Raw genomic sequence first — 20,896 nt, 5'->3', positions numbered from 1 at the left:
GGCGCGTCGCATTTTAAAAGGTTATTGATTTCCCGGGGTGAGCGTTATTAGTTTGAAAAGCTTTAAATAGACAGCTTCACCCGATAATATCGCATTCAGGGTCTCTTATTCAGCATCGCTATATCTGAGAGATTCTTGCTCCACTTAGCTAATATGCGCTTCCCACGAACCGGAAATCTTCTCCCAGAGATATACTTATTCATTCTTGTGCTCCTCTGCAGCGAGTGTTTCGTCTGCAAAGCCGGGAAGCAGGAAACCGTAGCCATTCATAGAAACTTCACATATAATGGCATATCGTACGCGCGCTTCAGATACAACGAGATGAAATATTTGGACTTGTCCGGTAAAGTTGTCAGGTCTGTCCGGAATGTGTCCGAGTGCGGCCATCAATGTCTTCGTGACCTCACAGGGTTGTCATTCAACATAGGAATTCTACCAGACGCCAATGGTAACTTAACATGTGAGGTCTTGCCCGGTGATCGATTCTTGAACGAGAGTAAATACCAAGACAGCATCACCTATAACCACTATAACCTATACGTAAGTCCAAATAATCTTATTGTTACCTCTTTATTAAGGCTATAGAATAATATTCTCCATAAACTCTATTCACCTTTTTATTTGCGCATGATCTAGCTCCATAATCGTTTTCCATTCCTCAGGCCCTTGCTCGGGGTGGGGCAAGGTGGTGTATGAATCCCAGGCGCCGGCAAAATATGGTCTTTTCTAAGAACCGCATGATATTCTCAGAAAATTTAGATATATTCCTGCCCCACCCTCTCAGGAAAGCCTAGAAGTGTCGGTGGTCCTGTGCAGTGATTGTGATGCTTATTATACGAAGTTTCGGCAGTCAAATATTTTCATATATACAATAAATATTAGCAAAGCCTGGTTAGGCGCCAAACAGGAATTGTATAAAGAATGAAGATAGGACAATGATAGAGAAGATTTACCTGATTTGAATGAAAACTTTAAACCAAGAAAAAAAGGGTTAATTCGGAGAATCTCATTGCTATACGATTTGTTGATGTTGTCGTCATGTCAATCTTAAAACCCAGACGCAGTTTGCCAGACTAAGTCGATTAGGACAACCCTTATTATTTATTGATTAGTAGTTTTTGACTAGTATTTTTTGTCTTTTGATTTGCAGTGCCAAGGAAAAGGAATAGTTTATGGGTAAATTGATGAGACCACCCAAAACAATAAATTTTTATCAAAACCAAGAATATAGTGAACTATTCACATTTGCAGTTTTTGCTCATTATCACTTTAGACGGAGTGTGAGCGGGCTCCCTGTGGTGACCAAAACACCTGCATCCCGAGCTACGAGACGGGTGATTTCTACTGCGCATGTGCGATTGGATTCTTTGGACTTCTTTGCAAAGGTATCTTCTAGCATGAAATTTAATTAAGTGCATATCATTTAAATAATAGAAATAATTACAACTCGAGTTCTCTTTAACTCGGACTTTTTTTCCTTAGTAGTCCGGCGGATATGTGCAGATTTTACCTTGAATTGCGCACTTTTTGCTAGAGTTACCAATTTTAGCATAGTGATAGTTTTTAATACCCCTTACAAGAGAGGCTATAGAGCCAAGCTCAGTTTGGCTTTAATTTCTTATTAATAATGAATATTGATTTGGCCGCCATTTTGAACCGGAAGTAAACTAATTTTGAGAAAGTTTACTCATAGGCAAATAAAATATACATCAAAGAATGCATATTAACCAAAGAATTCTGAAAGTAACCGCAAATTTTTCATTTTTGTAACTTTTACGGTGACAGCGATTTTGAGCCGGAAGTAGTCACGAATAAATACTGGCACGCTTGTTTAACTTTGCGCCTTTTAACAAAAATAAAAAAACTTATTTCATGAGTAGTTTAGGGGAATTTTTACAAGATAGGCTATGGAGCCAAAAAAAAATCTGATTAAATAACGGATTATCTTGCGCTATTAAAATGGCCGATAATTTTCGGGAAGTGAAAATCACGCGTCGATACTCACTAAAAGTCGTCAAATGATAGATAAGCCACATGTAGCCCGCACAAGTATATCAAATATACACACTCAATAGCTGGATCAAGGGAAAAGAAAGAAGACGAAAGCAACTGCTTGTGTGACAAGCCTGGCGGGGATACCAAGAACCACGGGAGCGGGCCGCTCCACCTATTGACTTCAACGTCTGTAAACGACCGCATACAGAATAAGTGCTATAAGATGAACAGGGTGCGCGCTTATCACTCTCCTTGCCTTTCTTTCTTATTCTACAGAAAAGTGAAAGGAGTATCTTGCCAAATAAATACTGGTAGAATTTCACGCATTTACTAGCGTGATACTGTATCCTGTTGTGCGGGTAGGGGGAAAAGACAGTACTTGCTGTATTCCCCAAAGCCACAGATGCTTTTCGACAGTTAGCCTTCAGGTCAGTTGAGATAAAAGACAGAATGTTTGACAACACTTGAGGGCTTTCCGCTGCTTCTATACGACCGAACAAGTACAGAGAGTCGGGAGTAGACAAGGCAAGAATGCAGCTCTTCGTGAAGAAAGAAACAGCATTTGATGTCATTCATTGACGAAGGCAGCTATCATACAACACACCACGAAAGCTGCCATTCAAGCAGAACATTGTTGGGGGCAAAGCACTCCTCCTTGCCCCAGTACTTTCGTCTTTTTAGCAGAATGGACAACAGTTGCCAGGCGCTTTGGACAAACGCTACTAGAGCTTTCCAAGGCGTGCCAAGAAGCCAAAGAACTATTAAATGAGGAACCAAGAGCTATGAGATGCAAGATAGGCTGCCCAGCACGCTGCACTTGCACCCAAGCCAGCTTGAAATGTTCAGCCCTTTGCAGCTCCACTGAATCGTGTAACGGTAAAGCTGTAAGATATCTGAACTGCATTAAATGAAGATAGCAGTTCTCAAATAAGAATCTATTTTTTAAGAATGCCCAGCCTGAGATTTCACTAATTGTTAACAACATGCCGAGACTCACATAGCAGGAAAATATTTTCTTATTATTAAATATCAATTTAATGCACATGCAAAATACAACTGTCATTTATCATTCAATTCTATTAAAAATAATGCTTCATTGCGTATATGCATTAAGCTGGTTTGATAGCAGGTTTTGATAAACAGAAAAAGTAATAGCAGAAACCTAATCAGTTTTGCCTTTTCCACAACTTTATCAAATGGATTACATGAATATATTTTAGTCGTAGACTTTTAAACAAGATGTGCATCTCTGTGCTTTCAAAAATGACAAATTAAATCTCCGGTGATAAAAGCCGATTTTATCTTGGCTCCATAGCTCATCTTATAAAGGTTATTTCAACCTACAACTGCAATAAAATTGGTGTCTTTTGCTAGAGAGCGCGGGGTGAAATAAACGTCCGAGGTTTTACTATCGACTACTTCCGGGTAAAGGTGACTATCTCCTTGAAAGTTCCAAGAATGAAAAATATGCGGTTATTTTCAGCAATCTTGGGTTTATATACATTTTGTGACTTTTATTTTAGTTGTCTAGTGGCAAAACATTATCAAAATTTGCAAGTTTATTTACTTTTTTGAAAAAGGTAGTTTACTTCCGGTTCAAAATGGCGGCCAAATCAATACTCCCTATTAATCAAAAAATAAAGCCGATTTGACGCTGGCTCTATATAGCCTATCTTGTAAAGGGTATTAAAAACCATCGGTATGCTAAAATTGGTAGCTTTAGCAAAAAGTGCGCAATTCAAACACATATCCGCCGGACTAGTGACGGTATTAATCTTTTTTATTTTTATAAATTAAATGGGCTCTGAGCTAAACAACAAATAAATTAGATAGATATTTCAATAATGTAACTAAGAGCAACTAGTATGGATTTGTTTTTCTCGATTGACCCTTCCGCTAAGTTAAAAAGACTCTAAAACTGGTTCCTTAAATAATCGCCCCTGGCCTCTGATCGCTTGTGTTGCTTCCGCGCCGGTTTCCATTAAAATAAAATCGCTCGCTTCGTCTCTGTCGTAAGTATCCCGAACGACCGTGTTGTTCCTTCGGACGCCTCTGCCGTCTCTAGCGATCGCGTGGACTTTTCCATTAATCGTCCGAGTTGCATGAACAAACTGTGATGCGACAAGATGACAAAGTCGATAAAGGAAATCATAGGCTTTACGAACGTTATCACGGACTCTCTCTGGGACAAAATCACGGCCATGCGAATGCTTTTCTAATATTACAGGACCGGGTTTAGAAAGGATTTATGTTGGTTGGCTAGCCACTATATATATTATTTTTGATAAATATTCCCTTTTTTTCAGATGTCGATGAGTGTAACGGTAGTTCCCATGGCTGTCCAAGCAGTGCAAGTTGTGTCAATACTCATGGATCGTACTACTGCACGGGTAAGACCTCACACCGTAGCAGGAGGCGCGTTAGATTCTTCTTCCTCTCCTCTCCCAGATTTTAGCTCAAGGCGACTTGCACTAAGAAATCACGTGACTTGCTGGGCGGCAAACTCGCGCGCGCTCAGGCTTTTGGCGGCAAAATAACAACAGTAAAAAGGAATTTATTCAGCGCTTTCGACAATCAGCCAGGAAATTTCTTTACCAGAAAGGCCTTTCTCCAATGGAATTTTCCATCGCTCGCTGGCATGTCGCATTCATTTCTGTGACGGCGCTTTGCAAGTTTTTTTTTTCTCTGATGGAAAGTACTCGGTTAAACAAGATCTCCTCGGTATCGAGTTCCAAAAAAAAAATGACGACCAATACAACAGCATTTTAAAACAACAGCTTTCGGAATACGAGGGTGCCTTCAATTCATAACAAGATTCCCCGAGTAAAATTGTTGTTTCTATCTTAGGATACGGGACCCCGTGGAACCTCGTTGCGCGCTTTTCAAATGCGGATGCTTTGAACTGGATGAGCGATGATGGCCTATGGTGGTTCGACCTGCTGTCTGGCGTCGGTGATCAGCTGAACCCCACCATCAACAGCGACATGATCTCACCGCTATTCTGGACAAAGAGCGGCCACAAGATCAAAGTGACCCGCAGCGATGACCCTACAAACACCCCTCTCCTGGTTACCACCGGTGACTGCTTGGGCGGGATGACGATGAGAGGGCTACTAACGAGTTTTGGAAACACTAAGCGTGATGGCTCAGATTCCTGGCCCATGGACTCGTGTAGGCATAGCTGCGCTGTGACGTATGGAGGCCTGTATAATATTACCAACGGCTTTGAGCAGTCCTCCTGCAGTGGGCGGGTTCAATCAAGCAACGCGATCGGATTTTTCTGTCATGGTTGCACGCCAGACGTGTGTGGGGATGCAGCCGTGATGTCTATTGGTGGAGTCGGCGAGGAGTGCGATAGGGCCGATCATGGCATCGGTGTCACGGAAGCTGACTTTGGGAAATTCACATCTGAGTACGGGATGGCTGACTTCGGGTCGGATTCGTTAGGTAAAGCTGTTGATTATTCGCTTAATTTGTGGGTAGAAGGCTGACACACTGAACGTGGGCACCGCATCGTCAACGTTACAACGAAAAAAGCACCGAGTCCCTAAAGCGGTTGGCGACATGTGACCAGCGAAAAACAAAGCACCGAACCGCCGAATTGGCTGCCGAAGTAATAAATTGGTTGCCGAAGGTATGACGGACGCGAAGCATCGAAATGTCGAAGTGGTTGCCGAAAGTATGACGGACGCGAAGCACCGAAATGGTTGCCGAAGTGGTTGCCGAAGGTAAGACGGACGCGAAGCACCGAAATGGTTGCCGAAGGTTTGACGGACGCGAAGCACCGAAATTTCGGAGTGGTTGCCGAAGGTCTGGCTAACACAGCAAAGAGTCGCTGGTGAGAGCTAAATAAGGAACACATAAGAACATAGCAACAACTAACAACAGCTGGAGTAACCAAAGTCGAGCGAAGCACGAGCCACGGAAGGATGGAGAACGGAGCACCGAGGTGGATACCGAAGGCGGGACGAACGAAGCTCCGAAACGCCGAAATGTATGAACGAGACACCGAACCACCGAAGTGAGTGCCGAAAGTTGTAACTTGCTATAAGCACTCGGCAAACTGACTAATCAGATTAAACAGCCTTTTCATGGATCTGGCACCAATGAAGCAGACTTTCTACTGCTCTTGAAGTGTAGTGGTCGCAGTAAAATATCTAAAACTCATTTTAGTCTTTTATGCGACGTGCGAAGATGCGGATCGCTTTAAATTTCAAGCACATAGATATTGATGGGTAAATTCGCCGTCCTTGGGACCTGATGCGATCTTGTACTTATATAAACTTCTGTAATTAGCGTATAAACTTCGTTTTGATTTTGCATAAATGTAGTCAGTTTAGCGTGCAATTGTGATAAGTTAGAAAAGGCAGTGAGCATAAAAAAACGTAAGGTGGAACGAGGGTTAAATGAAGAGGGCGAAGTATGGAGACAATTGCGGGAATAGATATCTTATAACCACAATAAATGATATAAAACGAACCATGGCTTTATACTTGTTTTTTTTTTTGTGTGTGTCTTCATCTGTTCCTAGCATCTAATTTCTTTTCTCTGGTCATTTCGTCCCTCTCTCCTCCCTTTTCCCCCTACCCTTACGTCGACCCTCATCCCTTTCTTTGCTCCTCTTATCTCCTTTCTTATTTCTTATCCCTGAATCATCCTCCGACGAGCCATGCATATATCTCTCCAGTTTCCTCTCCCTCTTGTCTCGTTCTCTCTTTCCCTTCCACTTCTGTCTCCTCGCACTAAATTCCTCATCAGAAGAATAATTCCTGGTTCGTTTTGACTCGTCTTTCTTTCTCCTGTCTTTTTTAGTATATTCTTCGCTTGATGATTCACCGCTGTTCCATTCCTTGTTGTTTTTTGTTTGTTTCTTGTCATCCTCACTAGATTGATATTTGACTTTTCTTTTTTCCCTTATCTCATCGCTTGAATCCCAGCGCCTTGCATCGCTAGACAAACCTTTGTCATACATCTGTCTCTTCTTTTCCTTAGCTCTTTTTCTCCTATCATCTTCTGCACCACGCTTTCTCCGTCTTTCATCTCGTCGCTCACGTTTCCGTCTTCTCTCGTCCCTGGAATCCTCCCTTTTCGCGCGCTTCTTCACTCGCTTTGCTTTATAATCATCGCTAGTTTCGTCCTCACTGCCACCAATCCGCCTATTACCTCGTTTCTTTTTTCTTTTCCTTCGCTTCTTTTCAAGCTCAAGTTCTCGCCTGAGTTTTCTCTGATTCCAGAAGAGGAGACCCACTAAGGCAAAAAGGCTACTCGCCCCGAGGGGTGCCCCCACAAATAACTTGAGATTCAGGGGAGTGGGTACGGGGTTACCAGTCTTGTCACACTCAAGGGTTTCTATAAAGGAGACATACAACTTGTGATAACTAGACAAACCTAGAACCTAGTCCTACTCAACCCTGTGTAGCCTCGTTATCGCGGACGCTCAGTCAAAAATGGGCACTGAGGGCACGTGCCCCCCCCCCAATATTTTCAAAAAAGGAAATGACCAGTAGGGGCATGGCTGTACCTCCAATATTTTCTTAATGTTTCTGTATTGTGCCCCCCTCCCAACATTTCGAGGCCTGCTACGGCCCTGAGTCAACGTCGTAGAATTATAAACCTTTCTTGAGTTAGTCAGTGCGCGCCATTTATAGAATCAAAAGTAAACAGAGACTCAACATCAAAAGATTGTCCTTTCACTTACTTCCTCGACAGCCATACAGCCTCACTTTCATGCATGCAACAGTTCCCGGAAGCTTCTCAGGATAGAACCGGAAGTGACGAGCAGTTATTGGAACCGGAAGAGGAGAGTGGTCTTCCCCGGATATAATATAAGGAATCTGTGAAAGAAATAAAAGAGTCAGTACAAGTATGGGTGAAAATGAACGTAATGGACGTAAAATAGGGTTCACAATAGCCGACCGCCAACAACTAGTCCACACCTCAGTTTCTATAGAACGAATCCAGCCTAATTCAGGCGTTCTTTTCTTGTTTCGTGAGATGTTATTGGTTCCCTGTGGTTGCTGATGACGTCAACCAAAGGTTGGAACGAAGCGGTAAATACAATACAGTAAATTCTGAAGTTTTACAGAAGGCAGTAGATAGGGAAAGGAGAAGAAAGCCGAGGGACGGAAGAGCAAGCGAAAAGAAAACGTAACTACTTGACCGGTTCTCTCGGTCTTGTTTTGCAATAGGACGTTTAGGCGGTTAAAACTACAATACTTGGGAGGCCTTGGTTTTACACTAAAGAGAGGCCAAAGAGCTAGAGGATTTGGCGGGAATGCAGCAGCGTGCGCGTCGTGTCAAAGCTGTGGAATACCAGATAAATTTTACGAAATGTTGCTGTCTTGTGTTTTCTGTTGTTTACTTGCTTTTGGTAGGAAAAAGAAACGCGCACGCCTGTTTCAGCCTTTCTTTGATTTAAAACCACAGGCTTCCAAGTATTGCTTGGAGTATAGGAGTATAAGATTTTGAAAGAAGAAATCCACCTTCGTCTTTCCTTTAAAAGTCGTATTTGTCCAAGACTTCTTGTCTAGGCTGTGACCAATCGTATAGTGCTGGACTTCGACTGCGCTCGTTCCGGACAGAGGCTCATTTCTAAAGGCGCCAATAGTCATCTCAGTCGGAAAGTCGACAGAGAAGAAAAAGGCGTATGGCTCAAGGTCGTCAGTGCACCAAATGCCTGGGCAAAAGATAGAAAATTTTAACCACATTACCACAAGACAAAGGCTTAATCAAGGAAGCTACTTCAGAGAGGTATATTTTGTATTTAGAAAGTGACCGCTCAGTAATGAGTGACCGCTTAACATGTGTCTGCTTAGTGGAGGTTTTAAACTCGTGTCCATAATTATGTCCTGTGACTCATTAGCCTTAGAGAGTGACGGCCATCCGTTTAAATTTTCCCTGCATAATAAGAGAATTCTACTTCCTCGTACCACCCCCTCTTAGAGATACCTGTTCTGTTGAAAGAGCGTTGTGTCGGCTTTGGCTTCTCACTGCTCTTATCGCCGCCTTTCTCCATCACTGGTCCTTCCTCCTCCTCTGGTCTCTCTGATGCACACAAAGCACAAGTGTGAAGCTATTAAATTATTGTATGAAATCAGTGCACAAGTGTGAATCCATTAAATTATTGTATGAAATCAGTGCACAAGTGTGAAGCCATTGAGCTTATTGTATGGAACGAGAAACAAAGTCATTGAACTTATTGTATGGAACCTCGTTAATAAGGAAACCTTCGCAACTGGTAATATTCCTCACCATTGGGTTGATAAGGACAGTTTGGGACTTTTTGGTCTTCCTGTGTCCAGAGGGAGTAAAGGAAAACCAAAAGTAAAAGCGGCTGCGTAGAAAGCTGGACTTGAACACAGGCAACTAAAACTGTATTTAACTGTCCCCAGTCCGTCTGTCCAGCGGGCATAGTAAAATTTGAAACTGGACAACTTGGCAGTTAGGTCACCGGACAAATACTTTTATTGCGGAGTGTAACGTTTGAGGAAAAAGACCTCTCGGGCTCCAAGCATCCGACTGGCCCTTCAACTAGTACCGGTAAAATAAGGGCTTCAACAAAATTTAGACTTAAACTTAAACGGGTACTCACCACTTATGTGTTTCACGTAAAATGTCAGTGCGCTTGTGCAGCCGTTTAGAACCGCTGACACTTTATAGCCGCCGTAGTGATGTTCCTTAACTCCTGCAATCACAAGTGACGTCACTAAGCTTTGACCACGTGGTACACGTTGGAAGCCCATGTCGGGGTCGTCAGGGAGACTGCCAATCACCATTGCGTCAAATACCCACGTGACCTTCTGAAGCTGGTCTGTTTCTATGGTGATAATGACTTCATCCCCTGGACTTGCGTACTGATTTGTTGGTGTGATTGCTTTCAGCAGGGGCTGATCTAGAAATTACAATCAAATTTTAATCGTTAGAAATTCTGACTACACCTGCCCGTTGTCAGAATGGCTCGGACGAGCCACACAACCCGAATGAAATAAGGTCAAGTGGCCTTGTGAGCTATATGAAGAGTATCGGGTGATAGCATAAGCTAATAACTCCTCTCTGTGCCTGATAGAGCCGTACCAGGCCTCGAATGATTGGGCGGGGGGGGGCACGCCCCCACTGGTCATTCCTTATAATTTTTGAAACCTGCCTCAACCCCTGCTGCGGCGCTACCTGAAGAAATGAGACGCAAACAAGAAACTGTCAACAGCACTTGTCAATTTAAGTAAAGTGAGTCCGTGCTCTTCTTAGTACACCCGCTTAGTTTTGTAGGTCTAAACGATATCCCAAGGGGATTCGCTAAAAAAAGACAGTGTACCAGTGTACCTTTAATGGCCACTTTTGCAGTAGCTGAGGGAAACCCCGAGTACGTGCGTCCCTTCACCATTACCCATAGTTCCGTAGTCACGCGTTTCACCAAAAGGCCCATGGCGTCTGCGGTTAGCTCGAACCTTGTGTTTTCTGGGCGAACCCTCGTAATGGCCTTTTCACGCGACGGGCCATAAAACCACTCCAAACTATCATCCAGAATGTCAAAGTGACCCTGGACCATCAGCCTGAACTTGCCCTCTCCGTCAAGGCATACGCCCATAGCGCCTGGGCTCAGAGAGAAAGTCGTGGGTTCTTTGACTTCGAGCTCGAAGTTGACCTTATAAACCCCTTGGTCAACAGCGGGGTCTGCTTCGGAAAACTTGTAATGGACCGAGTACACTCCGCTGTAGGAACTCTGGATGTTCCGGATAACAATCTCGCTCAAAGGGCCAGGGGGTCTGCGTGGAATAAGCTGGAAATTGTTCACATAGCTCGAGAGACGGTAGTCAGAAGTTCCTAATGTAAGGCCTTCAGGGCGATGTATCCCAAACGCACCAAATTTGATCCGTTCTTCCTTCCGTCCCCTGACCAGTACGATTTTTATCCCCTTTAGATTAGATTCCTCTATAAACGCGTCACCGAAAGTATTGAAGAAAAGAAACCAGACCTGTCTCACAGTACACTGACGCAGTTTGCATTCCGCTAATTCCAGATTCTCGTCCGGTACTTGTTTTATCTTGCTGGTGACAGCACCAGGCTTGGTTACATAACAATGAGGGGTGTGTCTAGTCACCGTGTGATAACTCCCCATAGCTTTTGTTTTGATCTTAAGCGTTGACCTGCACACATTATCCTCCCAGCCAACGCCCTGGAGACATGGGACGCCCTTCTTTGTCGCAATGCTTCGGCCTTGGTACTCAGGGAGTTTCCGCCCAGGGTACAGAGCAAAGCTTCCATTGCCTTGGCCGTACATACAGTCAGAGCACTGCTTTACATTACAGTAATGGATCTTGTACTCCGTCTCCTCAGCAGGGTTCGTGTCGGAGTAACACCAAGGTTGACTGAGGATATTGCTTTGGCAACTTTTAACGTCATTATTCTTGAGGTAGCATGTTGGATTAAAGGGGAAGTTTCTGCAGTAGTCGTGACCTCCTAGGAAGGGTACAAAAGATGTTTTCGGATGAGTGTTATGGTATAACATCAAGAACATTATTGCAAAAGTGGAAGGGGTCATAAGGTATTTGTCAAATATACCTGACCAAAATCTTTAAAATCGCCTCAAAAGCTTAACTTAAAGCATAAGGCAACAGCCATGCCCTACCCTGCCTTGTGACACGCCCCTGCTTACACTGCTAAGCTCATTTCGCCACTGCATGAGCAACCTAAAGGTTACGTGAAGCTTTGTAATATAAAGGTTGAACTTTGATTTATTCCCCCGCCATATGTAATCTACTGACAATGAGGTTGGTTAATGTCTAACTCTTCGAGATGTGTTCTCTGTGTTCAAATTGTACGCAGAATTCTTGTTGTGTGACTAATGGATGAGTCGCGTGATGCTAATAGCGTGTGATTCACCTTTGGAGTAGAAGCCCATCACACGGGCGAGCTTGTGGCTATTGGGGTGCGCTCCTCCTGTAGACGGATCAAAAGATTATTAGGTTTGACGCGTTTAGGCACGCACCTGTACACAGTTGCCTTCGGTAACTTATCAATTGTTCCCCCATGCATATCAGTTATTAACTAGTTCACCTCCCCCCTATAGCACGTAAACGCACTATTGTAATCTAGCTCATCCATGCACATCCCACTTATCAACTTGTTCACCTCTCCCCTATAGCACGTAAACACACTATTGTAATCTAGCTCATCCATGCACACCCCACTTATCAACTAGTTCACTCCTCCCCTATAGCACGTAAACACACTATTGTATTCTAGCCCATCCATGCACACCCCACTTATCAACTTGTTCACCTCTCCCCTTTAGCACGTAAACGCACTATTGTAATGTAGCCCATCCATGCACACCCCACTTATCAACTAGTTCACTCCTCCCCTATAGCACGTAATCACACTATTGTATTCTAGCCCATCCATGCACACCCCACTTATCAACTTGTTCACCTCTCCCCTATAGCACGTAAACACACTATTGTATTCTAGCCCATCCATGCACACCCCACTTATCAACTAGTTCACTCCTCCCCTTTAGCACGTAAACACACTATTGTAATCTAGCTCATCCATGCACACCCCACTTATCAACTAGTTCACTCCTCCCCTATAGCACGTAAACACACTATTGTAATCTAGCCCATCCATGTACACCCCACTTATCAACTTGTTCACCTCTCCTCTATAGCACGTAAACACACTATTGTATTCTAGCCCATCCATGCACACCCCACTTATCAACTTGTTCACCTCTCCCCTATAGCACGTAAACGCACTATTGTAATTTAGCCCATCCATGCACATCCCACTTATCAACTTGTTCACCTCTCCCCTATAGCACGTAAACACACTATTGTAATCTAGCTCATCCATGCACACCCCACTTATCAACTAGTTCACTCCTCCCCTATAGCACGTAAACACACTATTGTATTCTAGCCCATCCATGCACACCCCACTTATCAACTTGTTCACCTCTCCCCTTTAGCACGTAAACGCACTATTGTAATGTAGCCCATCCATGCACACCCCACTTATCAACTAGTTCACTCCTCCCCTATAGCACGTAATCACACTATTGTATTCTAGCCCATCCATGCACACCCCACTTATCAACTTGTTCACCTCTCCCCTATAGCACGTAAACACACTATTGTATTCTAGCCCATCCATGCACACCCCACTTATCAACTAGTTCACTCCTCCCCTTTAGCACGTAAACACACTATTGTAATCTAGCTCATCCATGCACACCCCACTTATCAACTAGTTCACTCCTCCCCTATAGCACGTAAACACACTATTGTAATCTAGCCCATCCATGTACACCCCACTTATCAACTTGTTCACCTCTCCCCTATAGCACGTAAACACACTATTGTATTCTAGCCCATCCATGCACACCCCACTTATCAACTTGTTCACCTCTCCCCTTTAGCACGTAAACACACTATTGTAAACTAGCCCATCCATGTACACCCCACTCATCAACTTGTTCACCTCTCCCCTATAGCACGTAAACACACTATTGTAATCTAGCCCATCCATGTACACCCCACTTATCAACTTGTTCACCTCTCCCCTATAGCACGTAAACACACTATTGTAATCTAGCCCATCCATGCACACCCCACTTATCAACTTGTTCACCTCTCCCCTATAGCACGTAAACACACTATTGTAATCTAGCCCATCCATGCACACCCCACTTATCAACTTGTTCACCTCTCCCCTATAGCACGTAAACGCACTATTGTAATCTAGCCCATCCATGCACACCCCACTTATCAACTTGTTAACCTCTCCCCTATAGCACGTAAACACACTATTGTAATCTAGCCCATCCATGCACACCCCACTTATCAACTTGTTCACTTCTCCCCTATAGCACGTAAACGCACTATTGTAATCTAGCCCATCCATGCACACCCCACTTATCAACTTGTTCACCTCTCCCCTATAGCACGTAAACACACTATTGTAATCTAGCTCATCCATGCACACCCCACTTATCAACTTGTTCACCTCTCCCCTATAGCACGTAAACGCACTATTGTAATCTAGCCCATCCATGCACACCCCACTTATCAACTTGTTAACCTCTCCCCTATAGCACGTAAACACACTATTGTAATCTAGCCCATCCATGTACACCCCACTTATCAACTTGTTTACTTCTCCCCTATAGCACGTAAACACACTGTAATCTAGCCCATCCATGCACACCCCACTTATCAACTTGTTCACCTCTCCCCTATAGCACGTAAACACACTATTGTAATCTAGCTCATCCATGCACACCCCACTTATCAACTTGTTCACCTCTCCCATATAGCACGTAAACGCACTATTGTATTCAAGCCCATCCATGCACACCCCACTTTCAACTTGTTCACCTCTCCCCTATAGCACGTAAACGCACTATTGTATTCTAGCCCATCCATGCACACCCCACTTATCAACTTGTTCACCTCTCCCCTATAGCACGTAAACACACTATTGTAATCTAGCTCATCCATGCACACCCCACTTATCAACTTGTTCACCTCTCCCCTTTAGCACGTAAACACACTATTGTATTCTAGCTCATCCATGCACACCCCACTTATCAACTTGTTCACCTCTCCCCTATAGCACGTAAACACACTATTGTATTCAAGCCCATCCATGTACACCCCACTTATCAACTTGTTCACCTCTCCCCTATAGCACGTAAACGCACTATTGTATTCTAGCCCATCCATGCACACCCCACTTATCAACTTGTTCACCTCTCCCCTTTAGCACGTAAACGCACTATTGTATTCTAGCCCATCCATGCACACCCCACTTATCAACTTGTTCACCTCTCCCCTTTAGCACGTAAACGCACTATTGTATTCTAGCCCATCCATGCACACCCCACTTATCAACTTGTTCACCTCTCCCCTTTAGCACGTAAACGCACTATTGTATTCTAGCCCATCCATGCACACCCCACTTATCAACTTGTTAACCTCTCCCCTATAGCACGTAAACGCACTATTGTAATCTAGCCCATCCATGTACACCCCACTTATCAACTTGTTCACTTCTCCCCTATAGCACGTAAACACACTATTGTAATCTAGCCCATCCATGCACACCCCACTTATCAACTTGTTCACCTCTCCCCTATAGCACGTAAACGCACTATTGTATTCAAGCCCATACATGCACACCCCACTTATCAACTTGTTCACCTCTCCCCTTTAGCACGTAAACGCACTATTGTAATCTAGCCCATCCATGTACACCCCACTTATCAACTTGTTCACCTCTCCCCTATAGCACGTAAACACACTATTGTATTCTAGCTCATCCATGCACACCCCACTTATCAACTTGTTCACCTCTCCCCTATAGCATGTAAACGCACTATTGTATTCTAGCCCATCCATGAACACCCCATTTTTTCATTGTCTAGCTACACAAGATCACTTATTCACAAGCTTACCCCTTCAATCGCTCGCCCATTTTTGCCTAGCATGCACCTTTATTTGCAGATGTCGCGCCTGAGTATTTTTTATTCTCTATTGCTGCTTCTGTGTATTCTAGCCCACCAATAAACACACATTCCCATTTCTCGTTCGCTTAGTCACTCATACTAGCTTTACGCACTCATTCGCCCGTAGCTTACACTTGCAAGTATTTGCAAGTGTTCCCCTTGAGTGTCCCGCTCTGTATACCTCTGTATTCTAGCCCACCCATAAGCACACATTCCCATTTCTCGTTCGCTTAGTCACTTATGCTTGCTTACGAGCACTCGTTTTCCCGTACATGATATGTGCCAGTATTTGCACATGTTCCCTTTGAGTTTCCCGCTCTGTATGCCTCTGTATTTTAGCCCACCCATAAGCACACATTCCCATTTCTCGTTCGCTTAGTCACTAATACTAGCGCACTCGTTTTCCCGTACCTGACATGTGCCAGTATTTGCACATGTTCCCCATGAGTGCCCTGCTCTGTGTGCCTCTGTATTTTAGCCCACCCATAAGCACACATTCCCATTTCTCGCTCGCTTGATCACTCATTCACTAGCTTACGGACTCGTTTTCCCGTACCTGACATGTGCAAGTATTTGCACATGTTCCCTTTGAGTGCCCTGTTCTGTGTGCCTCTGTATTTTAGCCCACCCATAAGCTCACATTCCCATTTCTCGTTCGCTTAGTCACTCATACTAGCGCACTCGTTTGCCCGTACCTGACATGTGCCAGTATTTGCACATGTTCCCTTTGAGTTTCCCGCTCTGTATGCCTCTGTATTTTAGCCCACCCATAAGCACACATTCCCATTTCTCGTTCGCTTAGTCACTCATACTAGCGCACTCGTTTGCCCGTACCTGACATGTGCCAGTATTTGCACATGTTCCCTTTGAGTTTCCCGCTCTGTATGCCTCTGTATTTTAGCCCACCCATAAGCACACATTCCCATTTCTCGTTCGCTTAGTCACTCATACTAGCGCACTCGTTTGCCCGTACCTGACATGTGCCAGTATTTGCACATGTTCCCTTTGAGTGTCCCGCTCTGTATGCCTCTGTATTTTAGCCCACCCATAAGCACACATTCCCATTTCTCGCTCGCTTGATCATCACTCATTCACTAGCTTACGGACTCGTTTGCCCGTACCTGACATGTGCCAGTATTTGCACATGTTCCCCTTGAGTGCCCTGCTCTGTGTGCCTCTGTACTCCAGCCCTTTGCCGTGGTAACAGTCCGTGCGGTACGTCCACTGATACCACGTGCAGTTCGTCAAGTAACTGTTGGACCCGTAGTCGCACACAGACGGATCCGTGGGGTAGCCCAGGGGGGAGTGCATTCTAAACACAAAGGTGCATTCGCACGCTTATTATATATAGAATATCAATCAACTTATGGACTTGCTGTACAAAAGGGGACTTGCGCTAAGAGATCACGTGACCTTTCTGGGTGGCAAATCAAACCAAAATAATCACATAAATGGCTGTGTCCGTCACAACCCAGAACGACGAAAAAATAAAATTTTTAAATGAAACTAAACCCTTTCTGAAAAAAACATGTCTTTATTTGCAAGCGCTGAATAAATTGCTTTTTGTTGCCGTTATTTTGCCGCTAAAAATCTGAGCGTGCCCTAGTTTGCAACCCGAACAGTCACGTGATTTCTCAGTCCCCTATTACATTGATAACGAAGCACATGTAACAACTTACATCTTTACACACGCATACAATCTAAATACTTGACAAGTTCGCTAATTTACTAGTGCTGCAGAGTTTTACCTGAAAATTCCGAAGATAGAATGAGGAAAATGCTGTATACTTATCAATGCATTTGCACCCGCTTTGAAGCGAAAATGCCGTGCGAGATACATGGGAGACCCTTTATATTCTTAGTTTAGTGTCTTGGCCAATAAAATTTCTAGTATTAACAATAAAAGTTTTGACATGCCATCAGCGTGCACTTGTTGTTAGGTTGCCTAGTTTTTACACGGAGCATTACTTAACCCCTTCCCCCTCTCCCTCAGGTTTCCTGTGTCGCGCTCTGGTGTAACGTACCTGGTAATGACCCAGACCATACGCATGCGCGGTTCTAGCTCGACCATCGCCTCGCATGAGACAACCATCAGGTCGTTGACCAGCGGTATCCCCTCTTCACCACCTATCTCAAGATCCGACTGCGATTCCGGTAAATCCTCGTCTGTCCCCATGACAACGGACTCCGCGTAGCCCTCCTTGCTGGCTTTGTTCAGGATCGTCCATCTGACAGAGGAAGGCAGAGATTTGACGTGTGAAGTCGATGGTCATAACGGCTATGTGATGAAGTTTGTGAGACAATGATTATTATAATATGCAAGCGATTATTGAGGTGGTTATGACGATATGATTGTGATCTTATCTGATATCTTATATGATAGTGGGCTTTAAAAGAGCACTTCAAGCTATACACACATCATCGGAACCAGTCGGGCCAGTGACGGACCGCTACAAGTCGCATTACCCGTGCAGTTCGTCGACCATGGACAGCTGTTTCGTCCTTATTAGGACTCGTCAGCATGGCATGGCCGGTTTGCCCCAGTTAAAATTTAACGACAATGAACTGCAAGGCACATTACACGAACACGAAGTTGTTTTAACCATGGCTATGGCATGCTTATGTGCAAACCAATATCAGCCATACCTATATATGGTTATATTGAACCCTCACGTATATTTAGTGAACCCGGGCACAAAGCACTCCAGCGTACCGTTATCACGCACGACAATATAAGATGATGATAATGGCGATGGTGGTGATGATGATGTGATGATGATGATGACGATGGTGATGATGGTGATTATGTACCTGTATTTAGTGAACCCGGGCACAAAGCACTCCAGCGTCCCGTTATCACGCACGACAATATAAGATGATGATAATGGCGGTGGTGGTGATGATGATGATGGTGATGATGACGATCACGTACCTGTATTTAGTGAACCCGGGCACAAAGCACTCCAGCGTCCCGTTATCACGCACGGCAATATAAGATGATGATAATGGCGATGGTGGTGATGATGATGGTGACGATGATGATAATGGCGATGGTGGTGATGATCATGTGATGATGATGGTGGTGATTACGTACCTGTATTTAGTGAACCCGGGCACAAAGCACCCCAGCGTCCCGTTATCACGCACGACAATATAAGATGATGATAATGGCGATGGTGGTGATGATGATGGTGATGATAATGGTGATGATGATGTGATGATGATGATAATGATGGTGATGATGGTGATGATGGTGGTGATGATGGTGATGATGATGATGATGATGATGGTGGTGGTGGTGGTGATGATGATGATGATGATTATGATGATGATGATGATGGTGAGGATGATGATGATGATGATGATGATGATGATGATGGTGATTACGTACCTGTATTTAGTAAACCCGGGCACACTGCATTTCAGCGTCCCGTTATCAGCCACACCCATGTACTCCACGTGTCTTACCACCACTACCACCGGGCTCCACTCCGTGCGCACGATCTCAACCTCCTTGTCGTACAAGAAGGCATTGGCGGGGCAGAGGAAGAGGGGCAGGAGGGCACACAGCAGGGCGGGGCCAAGTGCGAACACCATGTGATTACCACCTATAGGAGGAACAAGCTGTTTGGGTAAGATTTTCATAGTGAATTAAGAGACCGACAATTTGATGACGGAACGGGAGTGGTTTATCTTTTATTATTTTTTACTAGGTTTTTTTTTCACAAGAATTGATTATTTGTTTGTATTTGACCTAAATTCTCAAGGGGACTTCCACGTCAGATTTCAAATTGTCGGTACTTATACACCATTTCACGACATTTCATTTCACATTTCATTTCTCTTGTTTTCGCAAAACTTGATCCTTGTTAAAAAAAACTCTCGGGTCCGATGGCTAGCGAAACGAAGCACGTTAAATATTTTAATTGCAAATAAAAACATGATCTTACCATTGACTTTACTCATGAATGTCGTTCTGTAGAGTTTTCCGTTTCCTGGGTGACTCGAATGTCACGACATGGCGTTACGAAGTTCCATTTTGTTGGTTTCCTTGATTCTTCATGGTTTCGGGTCGTCAGCTCAGTGGGTCATCAGCTTTTTCTGCTGAACGTTTCATCACGTAATAGACACAATTATGATGTCACAATTATGACGTAATGCGCGTGCGGTTATCATGTTTCCATCACGCGCTATAGCCCTTGCGCGAGTGATCCATTTGATTTGTTCCTGAATCGATCATTTTTTTTAACGTGATGGATAGTCTGCCAGTTGTCTGTATATAGTAAAAACACGAATTGCGTTATTTCCCTGTGTAAACTTTAAGTATTTTTTTCCAAAGATTCAAATCAAGAGCAAACGAGCACCCTTTTTAGGTCGGGGAAGAACCGCGTAAGTGCGACGCGCACGGCTAAACAAGTGCGCGATCATGTGAACACATCATGTGAACAGATGTATTAATCCCCAGCCTGGTTAGCTGAGATATATGAATATGCAAGACCGGATGTTATCATGTTACTTGCGCTAAAAAAGTGCGCGATCATGTGAACACTTCCAAATTCGAGTGCACACCTGAGGCAAAATCCTTTTAGCCTTAAGCTCTAACGATCGATCACCCGTCATCACTTTTACTTTGCAAGCTGATGCCTGATTGGCTAAATCACCGCAAAACAGGTTTTAGGATGGGGTTTTTGATCAGCTGCAAAATAGTTTTAATCAAGTGCTAAGCGCACTTAACTGGCTTTCCCTCGACCTCTTTTCCTATGTAATCCATGTGAAGGGAAAAGTCCATTTAGCATCTTCGCAATATAAAACAAAATTAAGCAGGGTGAACTCTCCAGTTCAATGATTGTCCAAGTAGGTTCAATTTTTACAAGAGCTCGGCTCCAAGATTGTTTGCTTGAATTTTTATTTAATTTTTATCTTTCGCTATTATGCATCATGAACTTGCTACAATTTCAATAAATATCAAAGAAATTTAAGTATTGCTTGGTTTTAAGAAAATAAAACTTTTTTAAATTTAAATACGTAACAGTTGGAAGCTGCATGCTATTTCTCTTCTAGTGTGAAAAGGAGATCTCCTAAATTTCTGTGTAGGTGTTTGAAAATTTGGACATTTTCATTTATGTATGTTTTCTTAAAAAATTTTTTTGGAGAATAACTTGTACTTTTGGCCTTGATTAGAGAAGTATTTTGGTACAAAAGTAGCACTTTGTACAAGGGTTCGGCCTTATTCTCAAATTGGAAACTTGAGTAAAGGTATTCGTATAACAAACCGCACAAATCATACAAATTTATCACTTTTTCCGCAATATGTCCACTAGTGGTAGGTCAGAGGGTAAAAGAGGGTAACAATCCAAATTCTAGCCAATCAAAAAAGCCTAATCTTATATCGACCGC

At 43.7% G+C, this 20,896-nt stretch overlaps 2 protein-coding genes across 3 annotated transcripts; one reads left to right on the top strand and one right to left on the bottom strand.

Annotated features, from left to right (window-relative positions):
- Positions 1 to 153: 153 nt before the first annotated feature.
- LOC125557118 lies at positions 154 to 6,474 on the top strand. The gene is made up of 4 exons (XM_048719426.1): positions 154 to 540; positions 1,274 to 1,385; positions 4,302 to 4,385; positions 4,843 to 6,474. Exons 1-4 carry the CDS (start codon positions 154 to 156, stop codon positions 5,484 to 5,486), a joined length of 1,227 nt encoding a protein of 408 aa, XP_048575383.1. The 3' UTR covers positions 5,487 to 6,474.
- Positions 6,466 to 20,035, bottom strand: LOC5520200. Of its 2 annotated transcripts, XM_001639927.3 has the most exons (11): positions 19,450 to 20,035; positions 18,891 to 19,107; positions 17,524 to 17,727; positions 16,621 to 16,811; positions 11,875 to 11,931; positions 10,315 to 11,451; positions 9,587 to 9,886; positions 8,944 to 9,039; positions 8,478 to 8,671; positions 7,694 to 7,829; positions 6,466 to 7,344 (listed from the first exon to the last, which is right to left on the bottom strand). In XM_001639927.3, the coding sequence occupies exons 1-11, from the start codon at positions 19,463 to 19,465 to the stop codon at positions 6,548 to 6,550; spliced, it is 3,345 nt and encodes a 1,114-aa protein (XP_001639977.3). In that variant the 5' UTR covers positions 19,466 to 20,035; the 3' UTR covers positions 6,466 to 6,547. The 2 variants fall into 2 exon arrangements, with proteins under 2 accessions (XP_001639977.3, XP_048575854.1); XM_048719897.1 differs by lacking the exons at positions 16,621 to 16,811; positions 17,524 to 17,727; positions 18,891 to 19,107; positions 19,450 to 20,035 and adding an exon at positions 15,911 to 15,967.
- Positions 20,036 to 20,896: the final 861 nt, after the last annotated feature.

The sequence above is a fragment of the Nematostella vectensis genome, chromosome 12 (genome assembly GCF_932526225.1).
Source record: "Nematostella vectensis chromosome 12, jaNemVect1.1, whole genome shotgun sequence".
In the NCBI taxonomy this organism is placed as follows: Eukaryota; Metazoa; Cnidaria; class Anthozoa; order Actiniaria; family Edwardsiidae; genus Nematostella; species Nematostella vectensis.
The sequence above is the reverse complement of the archived record's forward strand: the minus strand, read 5'-3'. Positions and strand labels throughout refer to the sequence as shown.